Here is a 22,612-nt window from a genome sequence, read left to right as displayed (position 1 = left end):
AGAATTTGTTAGAGTCCCTAAAAAACAACCAACATTATATATTATGTACATATGTTATGTGCAGTTATGTGTGATAATAAAACATTGAACAAAATGGATGTCACATTATTTGACAATTAAAAAACAATAAATAAAGGTAAAAATAATAATATCAATTCATCATATACCTACATATATAAATATTAACTGTACATATTTTAAAATTATTTATGAAAAATTATTCATCAATTTTATCAATAACAATATTGACAAGTTGATCCATATGTTTTTTATTGTTATTATATTATATTCTTTGCAGGTTAGCATTCATAAAAATTGAAGTTGCAAATTGTTGCAAATATTGAATTGTTGACTAAACAAAAATATAAATAGCTATACCCACACATACAATAAGGGCTGTTTGTGTGAAGACTGAAGGATCAACGACCACTTCACAGTTCTCAGTATGTATACATGCGTACCTATATTTTATTTATTTGTCTGTAAAATTTCACTGAAGTCAGCTTTCTGCTTTCATCTGTGAACTATACTTTCACATTCAGCGAGTATTGCATTTAAAAAAAAATTAAATCTATTAATAATATTCTTGAAGAGTGATTGATCATTTAATTAAATAAATAAACATCTAGCTTGTTGAGTAACAAATAACAATAACATCTTTATTTTTTTTCCTTTGTTTTGTTTTGATTGAAAAAAAAAAAGATAGCTGGTAAGACAATTGATTGTTGTTTTAATTATTGTTTAATTTATATTGTTTTATTTTTGTTTTGTTGATTAGAAAATGACATCTGTTGGTGTTGGAGTTGGCAGAGGTCGTGGTTGGGGTAAAAATACTCAGGATGCTTCATTGAGACGACCAGGACAACCACCACCTGGTCCAAAAGATGAGATTGTTGAACTTATCTACAATTTAAATATCAATGATAAATTGTGTAATGATGATTCAAGTAGTTCACTGATTAATCTATTAACATTTCAAGGAGATTTGACTGATGATAATATTAAAAATATTGAAACAATTTATCAAGAAGCACTTGATGATCGTGATTTTGCTAACAGAATTATTTCAATATTGAAACAAATAAAATTTCGTTCGAGTCTTTTTTTAACACAGCTACAATTGAGTTTTGAAAAACGTGATGAATTATTTAGTCAAAATGTTGTTAAATTTTCAAATTTTACTTATTTTTTATGTGAATTTTTTGATAAATTTATTATCAGTAACGCAATAAGTAAAATAATGGCTAGTCCAGTGATAAGTTGTCTTGAAATGCTTTTAAACACATTGAATGAAGATGACATTGAACTAGTTCTTACTCAGGTAATAAATATATATTTAATTTTCATTATTATATTTATAAATTAATTATCTTTAAAAATATTTATTTTTGCTTATTCCAGCTATTGATAACTGGAAAAAAACTGTACTCATTACAACCAGGAGAATTATCAAACTTGATAATTCAAGCAAGACGAATTTTAATAGTCAAAAATTTAAGTCTTAAATCACGAGGAATGTTGTCATTGATGATTGATTTGGATAATCATAAATACCAAATTCTTCCTGTTGAATTAAAAATGTTTTATGTTGAACAATTGGGTCATGATTATTGGAATAATACATCAACAAATACTTCTAGTCCATATACCAAAACAAATGATCCTGTTAATAAGACAGATTCTCAATTGACTCATCAAAAAAATGGTAATTAATATTCATTTTTAATTGACTTGATTTGTTAATTCAAGTCAAACGATTTTATTAAATGTAATATATTTTGTTTAGTAAATTCTGGTATTGAGAAACGACTCTCACTTACTGGAAATAATGGACAAGCATCACAAGTATCTCATCAACAAAAACAACATGATAAAACATCACCAAAATCATCAGTTAATAATTCTGGACGTCCAAGGGCAATTAGAGGATCAGGTGCAAATGAATACAAAGACAAAGATTTTAAAAATGACAAAAAACCAATGGGAAAAAAAGATAAAAATTCTGATGCTCAATGGTCAAATTGGAATGATGGAAAAAAAGCTTGGGGACATGATGACAGATTCGACAAAGATTATTAAATAAATTTTCATATGTTATTTTATTTTTTTTGATAAAAAACTAATGTAAAAGTTATTATTTTTATTTTTTTAACTGATATGTTCAGTGTTTTATATTGGCAACCGAATCATGATACAAATTTTGAAATTAAACTCGGAATTATTTCCATCAGAGAAAAAAATTTTTTACTCAAAGCAAATAATAATAATAATTAATTATAATGTCATTTAAAATTTTGTAAAAAAAAAAAAAATGAATAAAAAAAAGGAAATATATATATTTACTTTTAATTCATGGTAAAAATATATGTCGCTATAAATTAATATTGACTGATTATTTAAATTTATTTTTTAATATTTATAATAGTGATAGCTGTAATTTTAATGAAAATAATTAATATTTTTTGATACTTTTATTATTATAAATTATTAATTTAATTTTTTACAAATTTAGTATTGAAATTAATTGTTTTAAATTAACAAATAATTATTTTTCATTTGGATTTTATCAATCTATAAAACAAGTTATTAAAATTCGAAATAAAATCGAAAAATTTCGATGAAATATTTTTTCTGGGATCGAAAAAAATCATTTCTTCAATTGAAAAATAAAAGGACACATACATATATATTTAAAGTAAATAAATTTTTTTTAATTCTTAAATTTATTATTGCATTAAAAATAATAATTATTCATTAATAATAATATATAAAATCAATAATTTATTTTGTCACTTTACTTTTATTTTTACTTTTAAAAATTGATAAAAGTTTTCTTAAAAATTCTGGTCCATTCCAGTTACCTCTATTATTTAAAAAAAAAAAAAGAAATATAATTTGTTTATTTGTTTATTTAGAAAATAATTAATTATAAGAAAAATATTGACTTACTTGAGCATAAAATTCCAATAAAGAAATGGAAATAATTCTTTTTTCATGTAATACATAATCCAAAGTTCATTTTTTTGATCAACTGGAAATGTTTCTAGTGGCTGAAGATTATAATCAAATTCAGCCATGATACATTTACCAGGTCCAGTTACAAGTGGACACGATGCATATCCATTGTAATGTAATTTATTTGTCGTACCAGAAAAATCATTCATTATATTTTTGTATAATACTTTTGATTGTGAAGCTAAATATAAAAAATATAAATCAAATCATTAACAACACTTGTAATAATTTATTTAATTAACTCGTTTGTTTATAAATTAAATTTTACAACTTACCAATAGCAGCCATAGTTTTTGAATTTGGTGTAGATGTACAATCACCAATACCATAAATATTTTTATATTTTAAATGAGTGAGAGTTTGTGAATCTACACAAAGAAATCCAGCATCATTTGTTAATAATTTATTTGATTTAAGAGCATCTGGTGGACCCATTGGTGGTACTACATGTAAAAATCCATACTGAAAATTAAAATAATTATAAACAATACATTAAAAAATTAATTAATTAATTAATTACCTTTTTCGTAAACGTTTCATCAGGATTTTTTAAATTTCGAAATACAGCTTCATGCTTGTCATCTTTAACTTCAACAAGGCACGTTTGAACATTCACTTTAATATCTCTCTTATCACAAACATTCCACAAAGCATCAGCATATTTTTTAACTCCAAATATAACTGGCAATGAAGTGTTGTATATCACATCAATTTGTTTTCTCAATTTTTTCTATAAAACCAAAAACAGTAATTAATTATTTATAATAAAATAAATTTGCTTTATAATTTTAAACAAAGGTTGGTACTTTGCGCCAGTAATCCTCAGCAATGTAGGCAATTTTTTGTGGTGCTCCAGGACACTTAACTGGAGAATTTGGAAAAGTAAATATACCAGGTCCATTTGTAGTTTTTTTAATTTTATCAAAAACTTTTGTCACTGTTTCTGAACTGTATATTGAGCATACTTGTGATTCAGGATTTTTCAGTGCATCAACAAGACCAGGAATATTATTCCAATTGAGCTGGAGACCCATTGCTACTAGCATTATTTCATACTCAATTGTATCACCATTTTTTGTTATTACTTTATTTGATTCTGGATCAAATGTCATGACACTGTCTTTCAGCCATTGGGAATTTTTTGGCAAGACATCAATCATTCGCCTGTGTGATGATGAAAATTCTTTTAAACCACCACCAACTAATGTAAACATTGGCTGATAATAATGCACCTGTTACCAGGAAATAATTGATTAATAAATTGATAAATTTGCCAGAAAAAATAATATCTTCACCTCAGAAGGTTCAACAATAATCACATGATTAGGTGATTTATTAAATTTTTTTGATAATTTTGCAGCCATACTACAACCACCTGTTCCTCCACCAACAACCAATACTTTACAACTGAAATAAAAACAAATAAATAAATGACACAATTAATTACTTTAATATTAATTTACTACATTTTGTTTTTTAATTGTTATTTAATTTTAAATAACTCACTTGTGATGGACATTTTTAGTTGAATAAACATTTGACAATGTTTTTATTGTCATGAACTTATTGCTTATGCGTAGCATTTTTATGTTTACTGTTGTGACTTGTGTTGTTGTTGTTGTTGTTGTGGTTGGTAAAGTGGAATAGGTTATGTGTTAATTAGATAAATACGTAATAGTTATTTATAACTAAGTAAATAAAATTTATAATTAAAGCAATTAATTATATGTAAGTATAATCTCTTAATTATCATTGATAAGAATAAATTAATTGATAGTTAAATTATTACATAATAAAATTGTAAACTTTCTCTTTGACAGTTGTTTTGTTTTTTTTTTTTTTCAATTAAACGTATCAAGTAAAAATTTAATTTGTTGTTGATGGTTTAGCTAAACATTTAAATTATCATTTTATCAAAATGTTAAAAAATCAGTTAAGAACAAGAGAAATTAATAATTGTGTACAAAGATGTCAAAATAAATTATTCAAATCATTCGCGCTTTTTGTGTGTTGGCCGCCATGATGTTCTCTCTCCCCCCATCAACCAGCTGTATAAACTCAATTTTAAATTAAAATTGAAACAAATTAATTAATAAAATAAATTCATTAAATAATGCAATAAAATTTAATAAATATAAGCAATAAAATAAGTATGTTTTTCTAATTAAAATAACAATTTTAAAGACAGCCAATCAAAAAAAAAAAATGGCACTTTTGACATTTAGTTGCATTTTTGACTAATTAATATAAATAGATGGCGTTTTTGACATCCGGTAGTATTTTTGATTAACGTAGTAATAAAGCGTCATTGTACGTGTGAACCTCGTTCGTAGCTGTGCTCAAGCAGTGGTGTGGGCATCGGAAAAAGTGTGTGTATTGTGAGTGAAGACGTGAAATAAGTGAAATTTTTAGTTGTGTATATATAACATAATAAATGGCGGCTGACGAAAAATGGTACTTTACAAAAGAACAATTAGCAAATACCCCAAGTCGAAAAAACGGAATAGATGCAGATAAGGAATTAAGTTATCGTCAACAAGCTGCAAATTTTATTCAAGATATGGGACAACGATTACAAGTGTATCCTTTTTTATACAAATTACTTTCATCACACTTGTTCATTACCCCTCTATACCCCTTGTCTATAATCTTCAATGTTTTTACATTCATCAAAACGACAATTAAGTACATTTTCAATTTAAAATTAATCATATTTCATATAATTTCAACTATAAATAATGATATTTTGATATTATTTTATCGTTAAATCAATTATAAATATGATTTATCATTTCGTAAACAGCCTCACATCGACATCCACAACCCAACATTCTGATGAGGTCACGCATTCTATATATTTTTCTTTTTTTTTTCTTGGATTCTCCGTTTTTTTTTTTCATATAATTTTGGTATTTTTTACCCCTAAATAATTGGACAATCATCAAAATAATATTTATTCAGTTTGGATTGATATTTTTTTTATCCTTGATCGTCATTTATTTGCTGTTAAAATCATCATGTGCATAATATTATATCTGGTTAATCGGGTCACGTTGTGGTACACACGGCATTGTTTGCCCATGGCTTTGACAGGTGTACCAACACCAATCATCAAAAAAATATTGAGTAATTAATATTTCATCTTTACTCAAAAAATATCAGTTAAAAGTAATTATGTATTTTTTTTGATAATTATTTTGTTATCTGTACAAGATGGATGGCTCATAAAAATATTTAACAGAGGTTAGAAAATTTCCAGATTTTTTTACTCAGGTAAAAAATTACCACCTGGAGTTTTCCTAATCGTTTTTTCCTCCTCCTCCTCTTCTTTTCATTTTAATCTGACCACATGGCTATTGTCATCATTCCTTTCTTTTCTTTATTTTCTTGCAATTTATTTTTCTACTTTGAATTTTGTAAATTAATTTAAGCAATAATTATTATTATAAAAATTTTTCTTAATGACAATTATATATACAGTACGCAATTATGCATAAACACAGCAATTGTTTACATGCATAGATTTTATGTGTTTCATTCGTTATCACAATTTCATAGAAATGCAATTGCTTCAGCAGCATTATTTTTGGCTGCTAAAGTTGAAGAACAACCTAGGAAACTTGAGCATGTTATTAAATGTGCACATATGTGTCTTCAACGACATCCAGAGTCAGTTGCAATTGATACAAAGTCTGAGGTAAAACATCATTACATGTAAATTTAAATTAACATAATTTGCAAGTATAATATTTTTATTGATGATCAATGAAATATATAAATTTTTAGCAATACCTTGAGCAAGCTCAAGACTTGGTTTTCAATGAAAATGTGTTGCTCCAAACACTGGGTTTTGATGTTGCCATTGATCATCCTCATACTCACGTTGTTCGATGTTGTCATCTAGTAAAAGGTAGGCAAATTCTCAATTTAATATTAAAACCACAAAAGAGAAAAAAATCCGACGGAGATTTTTTGATAAATAGACCAAAGTATCACACTGAGAAATTGTGTATTTAAATTCCAGCGAGCAGGGACTTGTCTCAAACTTCATACTTCATGGCGTCTAACAGGTGGATAAGCACAATATTTCCTATATATTAAGCGAAAAAAAAAAAAAAAAAATATAGTATCAAATAAGATAAGATAAAAATAAAAAAAACAATTACTTGATGCTTGCTGGACTCTTTCAATTCCATGCAATTGCATCTTTATAATTGATTGAGTAAATTTTTAATAAATAAAAAAAAAAGATGCGCAACATTCTTCATGTGGGTTCTTTAAGAGAACTTGAAAAACACAATATATAAACATAGATTAATAAATTAATAACAATTGAATGTTGCGTAGAAATAATGACAATAATTAATAGATCTACATAGTGATTGTTGTTAACGACGGTAAAAAAATTTTTTTTAAAATCATTTAATAACGTAGATAAAAAACAAAAAAAATAATATTAATATTATATATTTAATTGAGTTTAATTAATTAATTTATATTTCACTTAAAATCAAATATATTTTATTTATTTATTAATTAAAATGAGTATGAAACTAAAACAGTATGGGTTGTCCCTCGTTTATGTTTAGCCTGCATCTAACGACCATGTGTCTGCAATATAAGCCAACAGTTGTTGCCTGTTTTTGCATTCATCTAGCCTGCAAATGGTCAAATTGGGAGGTAGGGACAATTAATCTCTATGGAAAAAATTTAATAATCATTTTTACCATGAATATTAATTGATTGTTTTTTTTTTTCATTTTATTTTTCTATAAAGATTCCACAAAGCAATGAGGGAAAACACTGGTTTTGGTATGTAGATAGGACTGTAACAACTGAACTTTTGGCTCAATTAACTGCTGAATTTCTTCATATATTTGATAAATGTCCATCACGTTTGAAGAAAAAAATTATGAGTGCATCAGAAAAACAAAGTCCAACAATGCATAATCCAAGTTTAGCTAATTCACCATTTGATATTGAACCACGTAAGGTTAATTCACCAGCACCAGATGGTTTATCATTTCAATCACAAAAAATATATCCATCTGATTCAAAGGATGATAATAAAAAATCACAAGGTCGACCACAACCAAGTGATTATCGTGATTATCGTGAAAAGAAAGAACGTGAACGTTTAGAACGTGAAAAATTAGCTAATAGTGGATTTGTACCTGGTCATTCATCTCAAGATGTACAAAAACATCATTCTCATCATCACAAACAACAATCAAGTTCATCTATGAGTACAAGTGGTGCAATGAGTAGTAGTCAACAAGGAAAACAACAAGTTTTATCAAATCAAAAAACAAATGTTCATCATAATCATCATCATAGACCAGAACAAAAACTACAACAACAACAACCACAACAACAGCAACAGCAGCAACAACAATCATCGTCTCAAAGACATAGTTCAAGTACAAATAGTAATTCACAATCACGACAACGATTACCACCAGGATATCCTCATAGTCATGGTCAACAGTCTATCCAAGTTGGTGGTAGTCATTCTAAGGATACTACTAGTACATCAACTACTGATTCTGCTTCAGCATTGCCTGATTTATCATCACATAATATTCATCAAGATTCAAATCATATTTCGAGTCATCATATTGATAATATTGGCAATAATAATAGTAGCAATACTACAACTAATACTTCTTCTAGCACAACTACAAATATGAGCAATAGACTTGTTAATAATAATCATAATCCTCATAATAATCGTGGTCAACAACATGATAAACGTGGATATGATCCAAGAAATAAAATGCCTGAACATAGAAAAGATGATTCATCTAAAAATTATGGTAAATTCAATGATCCAGTACGTCAAGATAGACAACAACGTAAGTTTGAATCATCAAATGATCAACAAAGAGTTGAAGAAGTACGTAAACTCATTGAAAAACCAGTACCTCATACTAAACCACGTGCTGAAATACAAAAAGAAGAATATATTGCATCTATGCTCAAACAATCACATAATCCATCAAAATATCAAGATAAAATGTCAACAGGACATAGTACAAGTGGTCGTAATCAACCATTTCCACCTCATGAATTTTCTAAAATGCCTAATACATCAAAACCTCATCAACAACAACAGCAACAGCAACAACAACAAATGCCAAACATAAATCAAATGCTTCAACATAATTCTCAACAACATTATCACAGTGGTGCACGAGTTTTGAAAGACATTAAAAATGGAAATTCAAATAGTTCATCTGGTTCTGGTAATAATGTTGATGATCCAAAATCAGAAAAACGACCAAGGCCTGAAGAAACAGTAACACAGTTACAACAATCAGTACCAACAAAACAAAAATCATTATTTAGTCCAGAAAAAGAATCACCAAATCGTGTTGATAATTCACATTCACAACGTAATAAATTAAATAGACAAAAAACACCACCAATAGTACCTGTTAAAGCAATTAAACAAGAAAGATATCCTGATTTACCAGTAATATCTGGAAATTTATCATTTGATAATTCACCAAGTTCATTAGAAAGTCAACTAACTTCTCAAATGTCTGTTGGGCAAGTATCTAAACGAATTAAAACATCATTGTCATCATCAAATCTTTGTGATATAAATCAACAACAACAACAACAACACCACCATCAACAATCACAACAACAACAACATCAACAACCACAATTACAACAACAACAGCATCAACAACAGCAACAACAACAACAACCACAAATGAAGATTAAAACAGAAGATATGTCCAGTTATGATTCTATGAAATTTATGAATCGTGTACCAGATTTAATACAACCAATTAGAGATAATTCAAGTTCAACAAATAGTAGAAATAATTCATTTAATAATGAATTAAAACCACTAGAACTTATAAGACCATTTGAACCAGATAGTACTGAAACACGTCATTTAATGACAAATGGGCTTGATACATTAACAAGTATTAAACATGAAAATAGTTATGATCGTATGTCATTTGATAGTAAATTAGATAATACAATGATGAAAAGTGAATATTTAAGTCCAATGAAATCAGCACAAAGTATAAGTGCACTTTTACAAGAACCACTTGCAACAATGCCATCACTATTAGATTCAGTTGGTTCTGAGACATATACACTTAGTCAAGAACTCAGTCAACAAAGTAATCTTAGTGATAATAGTAATAGTAATAACAAAAGCAATAAATTAAATGATTATCATCATATATCACAAACGTCAATTGATCATCATCATCAAACTGATCAACACCATCATCAACAACATCAACAACAACATCATCAACAACAACAACAACAAAAATTAATAAAAGATGAACCATTTGTAACGAATATTGCTACAGCATCAGCTCCTCCATCAACAGTTGATATGACTTCACTTTTATCACAACCATATAATGATCCACCATTACCAGTTGTAACTGTAAATAATACAACATCTGTTAGTGGTAATGGTAATACAGAATTAATAATAAAACATAAATCTGATCATCATAAAAGTGAAAAGAAAAAGAAGAAAGAAAAACATAAGCACAAAGATAAAAGTAAAGAAAAACATAAACATAAACACAAAGAAAAACATAGAGATAATACAACAGCAACAACAGTTGCACCATCAGCAACTGTAACAACAGCTCCAATTAAAATAACAATTCCAAAAGATAAAATTAATTTAAATAATGATACATCAGTTGGTGGATTAGATAAAAAAGGTCAATCAACATCATCAATTGGTAATTCATTACAATCACAAGGTAGTGGAATTAAATTAAAAATACCAAGAGATAAATTAAAAGCATCAGAACCAATACAAGCACCATTAAGGCTTAAAATAAGAACTGGACAATCTGGCATTAGTGAAATACCTGATTCACGTAAACGTGAAAGAGACAGAGATTCAATTGAAAGTTTACCTGTTAGTAAAAAACCAGCAAATACAGGTGGTGGTTATCAAAATTATCCTGGACAAGTACAGCAACAACAACAACAACAACAGCAATTACACAATCAACAATTACAACAACAACAACAACACCAACAAATACAACAACAACAACAGCAAAGGCCAATTGAACGACAAAATGGACGTCACCACTCGTCAAGTAATAAGGTACGTGGAAGTGGTCGTGGAGGATTGTCAGGTAGACAATTTAATAATCGTCCACCCACGAAAAATCATATTAATCAAAATATACAAAATTATTATTCAAATGTTGAATTTGAAAAACAACAAAAACAACAACAACAACAACAACAAAATTCATTATCAAATTCTACAATTGGTTTTAATCAAACAAATTTTAATGATAGTCAAGATTTTTACTTTCAAAATTATCCACCTCCTCCTCCTTTTCCACCAGCACCACCATCATTATATAATACTGGTCAATATTTTTATGATCCCACAATGTTTTATCAACATTATCAACAACAATATCAAATGTATCAACAATCCAATGTTATTATTACTACCGATGGAGCTATTGATACGTCTATACCACCACCAGCTATTCAAACAAATTTTTCATCTATCATTGATAATCAGAATCAACTTGCAATACCACCACCTCCACCACTACCACCATTACCTCCATTACCTCCATTACCATCTTCATCTGATCCACCACCATTACCATCTGGTCCACCACCAACATCCTCACCACCACCACCTCCACCTCCTCCAGAATAAATCATATCCCAGTCTGTTGAACGTAACGTTGTTGTTTTGTCAATTGTTGATACAAAAAAAAAAGCAAAAATGAATTGCATTTATAAATTATTATGTTAAAAATTATAACGATTAATATGATTATTAAATTTTTTTTTAAACGCGATTGTATGAACCCTAGAACAACTCAGTGAATGCTTACTTATCCCAGAAAATTCTTTGATAAGTTTTTTTGTGATTTGATAGAAAATTTTGAAGTGATGAGCATGATAGCATTGTATGAATTTTTTTTTTTTTTTCTACTTGTTACCTTAATATTTTTTTTATTTTAATTTTCTTTCTCTTGATTTTTTTTTTTTTTTTTGCAAGTATTAGTATTTAGTTTTTTATGATTTTTTAGTTGACTTTTTTTTTATGATTAAATAAATTTACTATGTAGATATAGTTGAGAATTTTCTTGGTAGCTTTATATTATTATAACTGCATTTTGTAGAAAATTATCTCCACTTGCGAACAAATGAAACAAAATCGGTTTTTTTTTTTATTTACAAAAAGAAAAATCTATTATAGCTACTATGTTTTGATAAAAGGCACACAAATTGTTGACAATTTTGAATGAAGTCGATCATGCAAATATTCAAATATATTTTTGATAAATAAATTGAATTTAAACAAAAAAAAAAAAAAAATGAACAAACACATCTCGAACAATGAATTCTGAGATAATTAGTGTTTAAAAAATTATTTTAAAAAAGTAGCTAAAATATACCTACAGAGATTGTTTTTTTTTTTCTTTTATTTATTAACGAGTGAAATATATTTGCCATTATAATTTTGAATAATAATATTGTTATTATTTAGTCGAAATGTTTATGAACATTTAAATAATTAAATTGACATTTGCAACAGTCTCGAATGTACTTTATGCAATTTAGTATCTAATTATTTTTTAATCAATCATGATTAACTAAATTTATTAAATAATCTTCATTCATAAATTCTCGTAATGTTTATTTTGTTGTGCCCTACAATTATTGTCTTATAATAATAAAATATAATAAAAATGTAAAGTTCGAATTTTCGTAATAGGGAACACCAGTGTATATTTTTTTTCTTTTTTTCATTATAAATTATTATTAATTTAAAAAAGCTATTATGTATTGCTCAATGATGTTCCTAATAATGACGAGAATTCGTATTAGTTATTTTTACAACATTAAATTCGTATGAATATAATTATTTTGAATTTTTTTTTCAAATAAAATCTGTATCAGTTGAATAATTTTAAATTGATCAAAGTTAAAAATTAGAGAATGAATGAGTGAGTAAAATTTGCCTTGAAAGACAAAATAATTACTGAGGTGTATGAAATTAAGTCGTTATTTATTGACAATAATAATTTAATCAAGGCATATTAATGGCTTAATTATTGTGATAATAATAGTCGGGCTTGATGACATAAATACGGTTGTGAAAGGAAAAAAAAATTAGAGTGTAACATTTATATTAATAAATTAAATATAATCAGTGACAAAAAAAAATGCTTAATTATCGTGATCAACTTGAAATTAATCTGTATCCAAATTTATGTATAAAAAAAAAAAAAAAAAAAAAACGTGTCGTGTGCGATGGCTAATTTACCCTTTGATTTAATCGAAAATTTAAATAAAACCGCGGTCGTGATATTTAAAGAATAATTAATTTTTATCAATTAAATATTGGTAGGTTAGACAACGTACCTGGCACGTTATTAATTAAGTAAATAAATAAATAAATTAAAAAAAAAAAAAACAGCCAAATAAACGTTATGTTACGAACCTTAGTGATTATTTTGTCTTTAATTTTTTTTTTTCTTTTTTTTCATTATTTTTATTACCTATCGCACATTGTTCTCACTGATCGTTTTACACTTTTTTAAAATTAATAATTTAACAGTCATATTTAATAATGTACATTAATTATAATCACGTTTCATTTGTAATCGCTAGGTGGAGGAATTTAAACATAATTTTTTTGGCATGTTGAATATTAGTGCATGTGCATTTTCTATAAAGAAATCATAAATCATTTTTCTATCATTTCTTATCTAGAAAACACAACATAATGCTTACTTTTTTTTTTTGGTAAAATATGTGCACACATGATCCCTTATGAACAAATATCCAGACGAAAAATTATTTTTGATTACAGGATAAACATTCATCAAGGGAGCACAAGAGCTCGAGTAAATTGTCGCAGTCACAACAATCACATGCAACGTAGTATCAGGCTATAAGGACACTTATATGCGATTAGGAAAAAATTTTTATTATTAATATTATTATTTTTTTATTCATTATATATATATATGCATATATATGTATCTTAATAATTCATTAATTTTTTTTTTAATTATTTAAATAATAAATGAGTAGGGCGAGAAGATAACACGTTGTAAATGAGAGTGTTTGACTGACGTTAAAAGACGTATTTAACTTGAATAACAAAGTTTTATATTAAATATATATATATTATATGAAAAAGGAAATCGAGATGTTTATAAATAATAATTAATTCAAATACAAATTTAATAAAAAATAATTAATATAATATAAAACAAAATTTAAAAAAATGTTTTTGATTTAATATTCTCGTCTTCCTTTTTCTTTCGAAATAATAAAATCGTAATCGAAATGATATGAAAAAGAAAAATTAAACAAATTGAAAAAAAAAGATAAAACGTTAATTAATGGTACTCAGGTGAAATTTTAGGCTTTCATTTAATTGTTTTCTTTTAATGATGAATATTTGTTTCATTAATTTATTACAACTATTATTTTTTACATGAGAATAATGTAGAGCGGGATTAACAATTCAGTATGAATGTGTTGTATGAAAGTGTGAAAAACAAAAATATGAAAAAAAAAAAAATATTTATTTATCAATCGACGTATTAAAAATTTCTGATTTGTTATTTGTAAATAGTTAGAATAATCATGATAATAATTGTCCCGGCTCTGCCTAATTCTCTTACTCAATTGTAACGAGATAATAAAATATCTCTGGATTGTGTATTAACAAATAGTTTTAATTAACACATTTATGATATACATCATACTAGTATTAAAACAAAAAGAAAATTAAATAAAAAAAAAAACGATAAATAGTTGAAAAAAAAAAAGAAAAAAAAGATTATTATCAGACTGTAAATAAAATTATTTTGTATGCCAAAATAAACCAAATGGATGAGTAAAAAAAAAAAAATAATAAAAACAAATAAACGTTAAAAAAAAAATGATTAAAAGTAGTGATAATGATAAATTAATAAACAAAGCATTTAAACAATTTTCAATGTTATTTTTGAAGCTCGCGAGCGCGCGTGCAGTAATTGATTTTTGGTTCTTTATTTGATTTAAATTAAATTTGAAAAAAAGGTGCTAAAAAATCTTGCTTTGTTTTGAATTAATTAGTAACAATATTTTGACGATAAAAATGAATATAAATTATAGTTAAACAATCATGTTGCATATCGAATGAGGGCGCCAATCGTGAAGCTATGTTTAATTTAGCTGTAAACACGTGAATTGCATTTACGTAGAAAAATACGATATCTTATAAGACTTACATAATGAATCATTCATTATTACTGATAAATAAATTTAAAAATCCAAAAAACAATAAAAAAATTTACAAAAATAAATAGAAAATTTAAAAAAATAATTAAAATCATTGTTGCATTAGTTATATATTAATTGGTAAATATTTAATTCAATTTATAATTTTTTAATTTTTAAGAATTTACCTATTTTTTTTTTTTCTTTTTTTTTCTTCTTTTATTTTCTATATTTAATTTTTCTTTTCAATTTAATATTTTTGATTTTCTTTGATATAATGGCGCGCGCTTATAAATTATTTATAAAATAAAACAAATTAATGAATTTATATTCTTGATTACAAGAATTCATTTTTGACTGCCTTTCTGTGGAAAATAAAATGCCATTAAATGATAATTTTTTTATAGTAATTTAAATGAAATTTTAAATTATTGGCTGATGATTTTTGATTAATGAATTTATTGCAAAATCCTTAGCCAATAGTTGAGCCTAACTGATGAAAAAATTAAATAATTAAATGAATAAACACAGTAATTGAAAAAAGTTTAAAAAACAAAAAAAAAAAAAGTACCTTTTGATTCTTGTTGAATGAGCACAATTGAATCATGATAATTTATTGACTGCGAAAATTGCAATTTATACTTATCAACATTTCATTGTTATTCATTGGTATTAATTAACAATATATATTTAATAAACAAACAAAAAATAAAAACAACCAAACAATTACACAGCTATGTGTGCTAATTTTATTATCTTTTATTAATCTTATCCAAGAATTTCATATAGAAAATTATTACATGAATAAATTAAAGTTCGTGCAATAATTTATGGAAAGTATGTGGTGATGATTGTGGTGTTGAATCAAATGGTAAAATTAAATAAAATTAAAAGCCATTAGATTAAGCGACAATTGTTTTTGAAATTATAATTCGAAATGAAATGTAAGAGTTGAACCTGAAAACAAAGTTGAAATTAAAATTAAAAAAACATTAATAATTGATTCAAGTTAATAAGAATGTTATTATTTATTTTTAATTTAACAATAGTACTATATTATATATTTTCATGATGACAATTGATATTAAATCAAGCTGATTACTTCTTGTATTTTAAATCATCTGCAGACTTCTTGGAGCTTAATAAACAGGTAAGTATTATTTTAATTTAAACAATAAATATTTTTCTATAAATAATTTAATTAATTCATGAAAATAAAGGCAATTTTTTTGAACAAATTACATTTATTACAACTTTTATATACAAAAAAAAAACATATGTCTTTTTATTTTCATTCAAGTTCATGGATACCTCCTCGCTTATTCTGTATTCCCCATGAAAATTTAGGGTCTTTGTGCAAGAACACGCTTAGCACTTGGATATAATAATAATAATTATATTATTAATAATAATAATAAAATTATTAATAATAATGATAATTTGTTATTTTTGAACATAAAATTTGAAAGAAAATGGTAGATTCGGATCAGGAGAACATAATATAGAAAGAGTGTACGGCATTTTAGGCAAATACCTACTTGCTCATTCTATGCTCCTAGTAGAACCCTGTAATTTTTTTGAATTTTGAAACAACTTGACGTTCTGAAATTTCTAACTATGAAATTCTAAAGTACATTAGTTTTCTCTTGAGCAATTTTATAATAAATTAAAAACAGAGTATAATAGATTTTTTTTAATATTTTCTAGATCTAATTTAAAAAAAAATAAATTTTTAAATTAAAATATGAATTTTAACTATTTAATTTAACTATGATAGAGTTATCGTATTTTTTTTATTAAATTGTTCAATCTAATAATAAAATAATTTTTAAATGGACAAAATAATTCTAATTATTTTTTATTTTTTAACATATAAGTTACTAATTTTTTTATTAAATTTTAGATTTAAGCTATCTAGGAAAAAAATAATTTTTGAAATATCAAAATATGATTTTTAATTCTTTTTAATTTTAACTATGATAAGTTACTTGTCGTAATTATTAAATGTCTAGGACTAAAGCTAGTTTAAAATAATTTTTTGAAATAAATAAATTTTAATTGTCTATTTTTTAATATCAGAAACTACGTTAGCAAAAAGAAATTCAATTGATTATGAATAATTAAAATATATTGATAAAATTTTATTAAATATTAGATATAATTTAATAATCAATCAATATCATATTAAAATTAATTAAAATTCAATGACCATTTGTTAATTTTTCTGATACTTAGATAGACAATTTAATAGAAAAAAATAAGAAATAAAATATAAAAACAAAAGGAAATCAATTTTGATTCGAATTCATCAAAATTTAGATCAGAGTAATAAAAAATTTGATATATATAGTTAATAAAACATTCAAAATCAATTGACCATTTCAAAATTATTTTTTTTCCTGAACTAGCTTAGATCCTAGACAATTTAATAAAAAAATAACGATCAACAACTTAATCATAGTTAAAAAATTTTAGCTAAAATGAATTTATTCTCAAATAATATGAAATTCCTTGTTTTTTATATTTGTGACTTTTTGGAGTATTTTAATACTTAATTAATAATTTCTAATTAATTTTATTAAATTTTTAATCATTTTTGTAAATTGACATTTTAAGTTGATTGAATTATATTAGTAGACGACTTACAGAACTTGACGTTCTAAGAGTAAATACTCCTCGCTTATTCTGTACTCCTAATACGATACTTCTAAATTTTTTTCGATTTTACCACGTGTGTATCATATGATTTCTCTTCTCATATGATTTAAAATTAAAATTATAAATCAATAAAATAAATAGAATTAATAAGCAATTTTTTTTCTATTGTTTAAAAAGCAATAAAGTTTTAATAAAAAACTAAGATTTAAATAATAAATTATTTTTGTTTTGCACTTGAATGAAAGAGACAGTCTACCTACATAGAAAAATATATGTATTTAAAACATTTAATGTATCTCTAATAGCAAAATAAAAAAACAATTAAAAAAAAAGTCTATATGTACATAGAAATATAAACATATTAAACCAAAACTTGGATATTGTGCATAGCACATTTTATCAAATATGACTCAGTTCAAAAGATTACGTGAATTAGAGTTGGCAAAAAACTTGGTAAAAAAATATAAAGTTATACAAATACCATGGAGTAGATCTCCACCTAGAAGACAAACTTCAACAAGTTGCTTCGGCGAAATAAAAAATAAGGTTAGTCCAAAATAACTGCAGTATAAAATAGCTGCGTTCAGTTTAAATAATTAATAACAGTAATTAGAATATTAAATATAAATGCTGATTATTCTTTTTAGCTATACGGTTTTCATCATGATCAATCATACGCCAGTGATGTACTGATAATGGAACATGTTAATGATGATTGCCTGGCTGAAATATTCATGTATCTTCCAGCATGTGAAAGACCAAAAATTGCATTGGGTATGATAATGATAATTAACATATAAAATGAATTATTTAATAATGACAATTAATTAATTTTTTTAGTGTGTAAACAATGGAAAAGAGCTCTTGATTATTACTCTTGGTTTAATGTCAAAAAACTAGAACTAACTTATTGGAGATATGACGAGTATCCTAATTTATTAACGAAAAATTATCCAACAACCGATGGACAATTTAGTTTTTTAAAATCGCTTCTTAATAAATGTGGCCGTTATTTAACAGAATTAGACTTGACAGCATATAACCACTTTAACATAGTACCAGTTGTCAATGAATCATGTCCAAATCTCGTAGAACTTCGAATAAGAAGTGAATATATTGACGATGCAATATTAGATAATGCATTTTCACGTCTTTTGAAACTAAAAGTATTGAAAATTATATTTCAATGTTTTAAATCTCGCGATACATTTATACCTGTTACTTTAATCAAGTCATTGTTAAACGTTGCTGATACATTGACTGAACTGAATTTGTCAAATTGGTGTGAATGCATAGACGACAGTACTAATTTTCCAGATGAAATCACTAGTGTAAGTTAAACTTCATTAAAAAAAAAAAAAAAAAAAAATATTCCTTTTTATACTTTACATATAGGCACTCATGAATTTGTTTTGCAGGTGGTTTCTGAACTGAAGGCCTTGAAAAAGTTTCAATTTGCTGGTATATGTAGTCCCAGAAGTTTAATCAATTATTTAACTTTAATAGAATCTACATTAATAACCACTGGTGACGAGTGTAAATATAGTGAAAATAAATTGGATTTCTCAAAAAAATATACTTCGGTCAAGAGCTTAGAAATTAAAAATTCCCAAGTTACTGATGATTTTTTATATAATGTTGCCAATGTCATGAGAGAATTAAAATCACTACGAATTCATAGTCACACGATAACCGATGCTGGTATAGTAGCAATTTCAAAGATGAATTATTTAAGACATCTTGATTGTTTCGGGTTTAATAACATCACTGACTCTTCAATTAAATTACTCAAAAACATGGAAGTTGTGTTTTTACCATTCAGCAATAAAATTACAAATGAATCAGCCATAAAAGTTCTTGAAAATTCACCAGAGATGAAATATTATCGCGTTCATAACACAAGTGTAACTTCTGAATTCATCAAAAAAGCAGAAGAAATATCAAGAAATCGTAAACAAAAATTGACAGTGGTCATGTCATATGAAGATGGTGAGCCTAATACACAAATTGAATATGAATATTTAACAGTCGAATTTGTTGAAAACGTTAAATTACCAAACAAAAAATCTTCTATCTAATACCAGATTGATCAAACTTTTTAACAATATAACAATAATTATAAAAAAAAAACAACATATTGAGTTGTTAACAACATATTTCTATCAACAGTGACACAATTATTTTTAATAAATTTCTAGCAAAGCTAGAAAATATATCGAATTAAATATAATATTAATTCAACAATAAAATATAAATTTCATTTCCATTAAAAAAAAAAAAATAAATAAATAAATTTGAATTATTTACAAATCTAATTACAGGTGTTACCTCCTGCAATAGCTGTTTTCACGTGTTTCAATTTATTCAAATAAGTTACAAACTCATCTGTAACTCGTATTTTAAATAAATAAAATAATAAGGACAGTAGCCTCCAGCATAGTTTCTGTGTTTACATTAATTCATTATCTACTGCTTGTCCTTAGCATTTTATTAATTCGTTAAAAATCTCATCAGCTTTATTGTTAATTTACAAAAAATTATTTACCTGATTTTATGATGACTTGCTAGATTAAATTAATTCATTTAATTTTGCAGATCAATAGTCAATACGATTAATGAAAAATTAAAAATTAATAACATTTCAACAATAATAATAGGTACGACTCCACAAATGCCACTTGAAAGGAAAAAAATTATTAAGTTCTTTGAAATGTCCTACTTTGAAGACTAAATATAATATTAACGATAATAAATAATAAATAAATTAAAAACAAGTAAATAAATTAATAAAAACTTTTATTTAAAAAAATAAGTAACCTAATATATATACTTTATTTATAACGATATATTGTTAATCCATCTAAAATTGTAATGTTACATTTTATTTGTTGGCTTTGGTTTTTTTTTTTATCAATTAGAAAAATGAAAATTCAAAGATTGGAAATTTGGCATATTCCTTGGTAACTGGACCTGCTTTATCTTCGAAGTAAATGAAGACACCATCTCTCCTGCGAAAAGATTTACGTTGTCCCAAAAAAATTAATCATGTTTAATTAAATAAATAAATAGAACAATTGGATCAACAAAAAGCAGAATGAAACAACAGGCAAGATAAATATTATTGCAGACGATTAATTGATTACGAGCTGGATCCAAGTGCTCCATTTCCATCAACATACCAATATTAAAAATACCTAGAAAACAATGATAAGAACCAAGTGTACCAGTTGATAAATTACATGTATAAAAAATATGACTAAAATAAATTAAAACAACAAGTATATAATTTTTTTTCTTTTCTGTTGGACATTTATTGAAAGCATTTAATTGAAAGTGTTAAGAATGATGAATTAAGCAATGCTGCCTGCATTGGAAGCAATTCTTGGCCAAAGATCGGCGCATTCTTTTGCAACTGGACCTGTGATAGCTGATCCTTTCATTTCTCCTTTATTATTGACGATAACTCCTGCATTGTCTTCGAAGTAAATGAAGACACCATCTCTCCTGCGGAAAGGTTTACGTTGTCTGATGACAACAGCTGGCATAACTAGAAAAAAATAAACAAATAACAACATTGTAATTAATACTGGATCGTTTAATATTAATTTTAAAATCTCAACAAAAACAAAATTATATTTTTTTAATTGAACAATCAACGAATTTAAAAATAAATTTATTAGCTTTGTTGGACTATTTGATGACTAAAGGAATATTTTTGTTAAATGAATTGAGTATTAAACAATGAAAAGTTGAATAAATAAATACTCAATTCACAAGTTCTCGATTGTTTAAAGAAAATAATTATCTTACCCTTCTTTCTGAGTTCTGGCTTTCCTTTTTTGACTGTGGCAACAATCATATCACCGACTGCAGCAGCTGGGAGACGATTAAGTCTACCCTTAATACCTTGTACAGCGATAACATAAAGATTTTTTGCACCTGAAATGTTTAAAAATTAATATTATCAACTGTTTTAAATTTAAAAATAAAATAAATATTATTTTGCATGATGATATTATCAAGGATGAAATTAATTAAACATAATTGTTCAATTAGAGAAAGAGAGAAGAAAGAGAGAGAGAGAGAAAAAGAGAGTTGAAGCTTGAATGGACACGTGAAAATTATTATGATGATGGTTTGAAGGTTATGATGATTTTGTTTGGATTAATTAAATTAATGATGTTATCAATAACTTACCAGTATTATCTGCACAATTGATAACTGCACCAACTGGGAGACCCAGGGAAATCCTGAATTTAGCTCCAGCGGAACCACCACGACCTTAATCATAACATAAAAAATTAACTCAATTAGTCATATGAACAATGTGTATCCACTGCGTGGTTTTATATCAATAATTATCAAGATATATTAAACATTTTTAATGTAATTTTAATCAACAAAATAATTGTTAAATAAAATATTTAATTTAATAAACTGATATTTATTAATAAATATCACGGATTGCACAAGTAATTAAAGATTACACGAGGTATTTTTATTTCACAAAACGTACCTCTTTTCGACATGTTGAAAGGAGATCAAAAGAAATTTTTTTTTATTCACACCAATGGAAATAAAAATATGTAAGTAGTGTGAATGTAGCATTTTAAATGGCGATGACAATTCCAATCTCAGATGTCACCCTTGCCTCATTCTTCAATGCCGCGTTATTTCA

At 25.6% G+C, this 22,612-nt stretch overlaps 5 protein-coding genes across 7 annotated transcripts; 3 read left to right on the top strand and 2 right to left on the bottom strand.

Moving 5' to 3' along the window:
• Positions 1-19: 19 nt before the first annotated feature.
• LOC122847399 (CBP80/20-dependent translation initiation factor-like) lies at positions 20-2,219 on the top strand. The gene is made up of 5 exons (XM_044145040.1): positions 20-136; positions 299-443; positions 779-1,321; positions 1,402-1,705; positions 1,787-2,219. Exons 3-5 carry the CDS (start codon positions 782-784, stop codon positions 2,077-2,079), a joined length of 1,137 nt encoding a protein of 378 aa, XP_044000975.1. The 5' UTR covers positions 20-136; positions 299-443; positions 779-781; the 3' UTR covers positions 2,080-2,219.
• Positions 2,220-2,378: 159 nt separating this feature from the next.
• LOC122847398 (sulfide:quinone oxidoreductase, mitochondrial) lies at positions 2,379-4,632 on the bottom strand. Its single transcript, XM_044145039.1, has 7 exons — positions 4,522-4,632; positions 4,311-4,422; positions 3,822-4,247; positions 3,536-3,745; positions 3,291-3,477; positions 2,950-3,196; positions 2,379-2,863 (listed from the first exon to the last, which is right to left on the bottom strand). The coding sequence occupies exons 1-7, from the start codon at positions 4,596-4,598 to the stop codon at positions 2,782-2,784; spliced, it is 1,341 nt and encodes a 446-aa protein (XP_044000974.1). The 5' UTR covers positions 4,599-4,632; the 3' UTR covers positions 2,379-2,781.
• On the top strand, positions 4,621-14,853 carry LOC122847397 (cyclin-T1-like). Of its 3 annotated transcripts, XM_044145035.1 has the most exons (7): positions 4,621-5,595; positions 6,496-6,712; positions 6,802-6,925; positions 7,040-7,085; positions 7,605-7,695; positions 7,793-11,125; positions 13,874-14,853. In XM_044145035.1, exons 1-7 carry the CDS (start codon positions 5,450-5,452, stop codon positions 13,943-13,945), a joined length of 4,029 nt encoding a protein of 1,342 aa, XP_044000970.1. In that variant the 5' UTR covers positions 4,621-5,449; the 3' UTR covers positions 13,946-14,853. The 3 variants fall into 3 exon arrangements, with proteins under 3 accessions (XP_044000970.1, XP_044000971.1, XP_044000973.1); XM_044145036.1 differs by lacking the exons at positions 4,621-5,595; positions 6,496-6,712; positions 7,040-7,085 and having other exon boundaries at positions 6,806-6,925; positions 13,874-14,847; XM_044145038.1 differs by lacking the exons at positions 4,621-5,595; positions 6,496-6,712; positions 6,802-6,925; positions 7,040-7,085 and adding an exon at positions 7,135-7,412 and having other exon boundaries at positions 13,874-14,847.
• A 3,486-nt stretch (positions 14,854-18,339) lies between these two features.
• Positions 18,340-20,727, top strand: LOC122847903. Its single transcript, XM_044145761.1, has 4 exons — positions 18,340-18,480; positions 18,582-18,708; positions 18,775-19,265; positions 19,353-20,727. The coding sequence occupies exons 1-4, from the start codon at positions 18,340-18,342 to the stop codon at positions 20,010-20,012; spliced, it is 1,419 nt and encodes a 472-aa protein (XP_044001696.1). The 3' UTR covers positions 20,013-20,727.
• A 490-nt stretch (positions 20,728-21,217) lies between these two features.
• On the bottom strand, positions 21,218-22,535 carry LOC122847396 (60S ribosomal protein L23). The gene is made up of 4 exons (XM_044145034.1): positions 22,451-22,535; positions 22,132-22,215; positions 21,745-21,873; positions 21,218-21,481 (listed from the first exon to the last, which is right to left on the bottom strand). Exons 1-4 carry the CDS (start codon positions 22,461-22,463, stop codon positions 21,285-21,287), a joined length of 423 nt encoding a protein of 140 aa, XP_044000969.1. The 5' UTR covers positions 22,464-22,535; the 3' UTR covers positions 21,218-21,284.
• Between the last annotated feature and the right edge of the window lie 77 nt (positions 22,536-22,612).

The sequence above is a fragment of the Aphidius gifuensis genome, linkage group LG1, assembly GCF_014905175.1.
Source record: "Aphidius gifuensis isolate YNYX2018 linkage group LG1, ASM1490517v1, whole genome shotgun sequence".
In the NCBI taxonomy this organism is placed as follows: Eukaryota; Metazoa; Arthropoda; class Insecta; order Hymenoptera; family Braconidae; genus Aphidius; species Aphidius gifuensis.
This window is presented reverse-complemented; position numbering and strand designations above follow the sequence as displayed.

What these genes read in the sequence shown, in the direction of transcription:
- LOC122847399 (XM_044145040.1), top strand. Translation starts at nt 782, where the DNA reads ATGACATCTGTTGGTGTTGGAGTTGGCAGAGGTCGTGGTTGGGGTAAA. An exon ending in TTGAACTAGTTCTTACTCAG is followed by an intron (nt 1,322 to 1,401) that starts GTAATAAATATA and finishes TGCTTATTCCAG; the next exon opens with CTATTGATAACTGGAAAAAA. An exon ending in ATTGACTCATCAAAAAAATG is followed by an intron (nt 1,706 to 1,786) that starts GTAATTAATATT and finishes TATTTTGTTTAG; the next exon opens with TAAATTCTGGTATTGAGAAA.
- LOC122847398 (XM_044145039.1), bottom strand. Translation starts at nt 4,598, where the DNA reads ATGCTACGCATAAGCAATAAGTTCATGACAATAAAAACATTGTCAAAT. An exon ending in ATGAAACGTTTACGAAAAAG is followed by an intron (nt 3,478 to 3,535) that starts GTAATTAATTAA and finishes TTTAATTTTCAG; the next exon opens with TATGGATTTTTACATGTAGT. An exon ending in TATTGGAATTTTATGCTCAA is followed by an intron (nt 2,864 to 2,949) that starts GTAAGTCAATAT and finishes TTTAAATAATAG; the next exon opens with AGGTAACTGGAATGGACCAG.
- LOC122847397 (XM_044145035.1), top strand. Translation starts at nt 5,450, where the DNA reads ATGGCGGCTGACGAAAAATGGTACTTTACAAAAGAACAATTAGCAAAT. An exon ending in CAATTGATACAAAGTCTGAG is followed by an intron (nt 6,713 to 6,801) that starts GTAAAACATCAT and finishes ATAAATTTTTAG; the next exon opens with CAATACCTTGAGCAAGCTCA. An exon ending in GCAAATGGTCAAATTGGGAG is followed by an intron (nt 7,696 to 7,792) that starts GTAGGGACAATT and finishes TTTTCTATAAAG; the next exon opens with ATTCCACAAAGCAATGAGGG.
- LOC122847903 (XM_044145761.1), top strand. Translation starts at nt 18,340, where the DNA reads ATGACTCAGTTCAAAAGATTACGTGAATTAGAGTTGGCAAAAAACTTG. An exon ending in TCGGCGAAATAAAAAATAAG is followed by an intron (nt 18,481 to 18,581) that starts GTTAGTCCAAAA and finishes TATTCTTTTTAG; the next exon opens with CTATACGGTTTTCATCATGA. An exon ending in AAGACCAAAAATTGCATTGG is followed by an intron (nt 18,709 to 18,774) that starts GTATGATAATGA and finishes TAATTTTTTTAG; the next exon opens with TGTGTAAACAATGGAAAAGA.
- LOC122847396 (XM_044145034.1), bottom strand. An exon ending in CAATTGTGCAGATAATACTG is followed by an intron (nt 21,874 to 22,131) that starts GTAAGTTATTGA and finishes TAAACATTTCAG; the next exon opens with GTGCAAAAAATCTTTATGTT. An exon ending in GCCAGAACTCAGAAAGAAGG is followed by an intron (nt 21,482 to 21,744) that starts GTAAGATAATTA and finishes ATTTTTTTCTAG; the next exon opens with TTATGCCAGCTGTTGTCATC.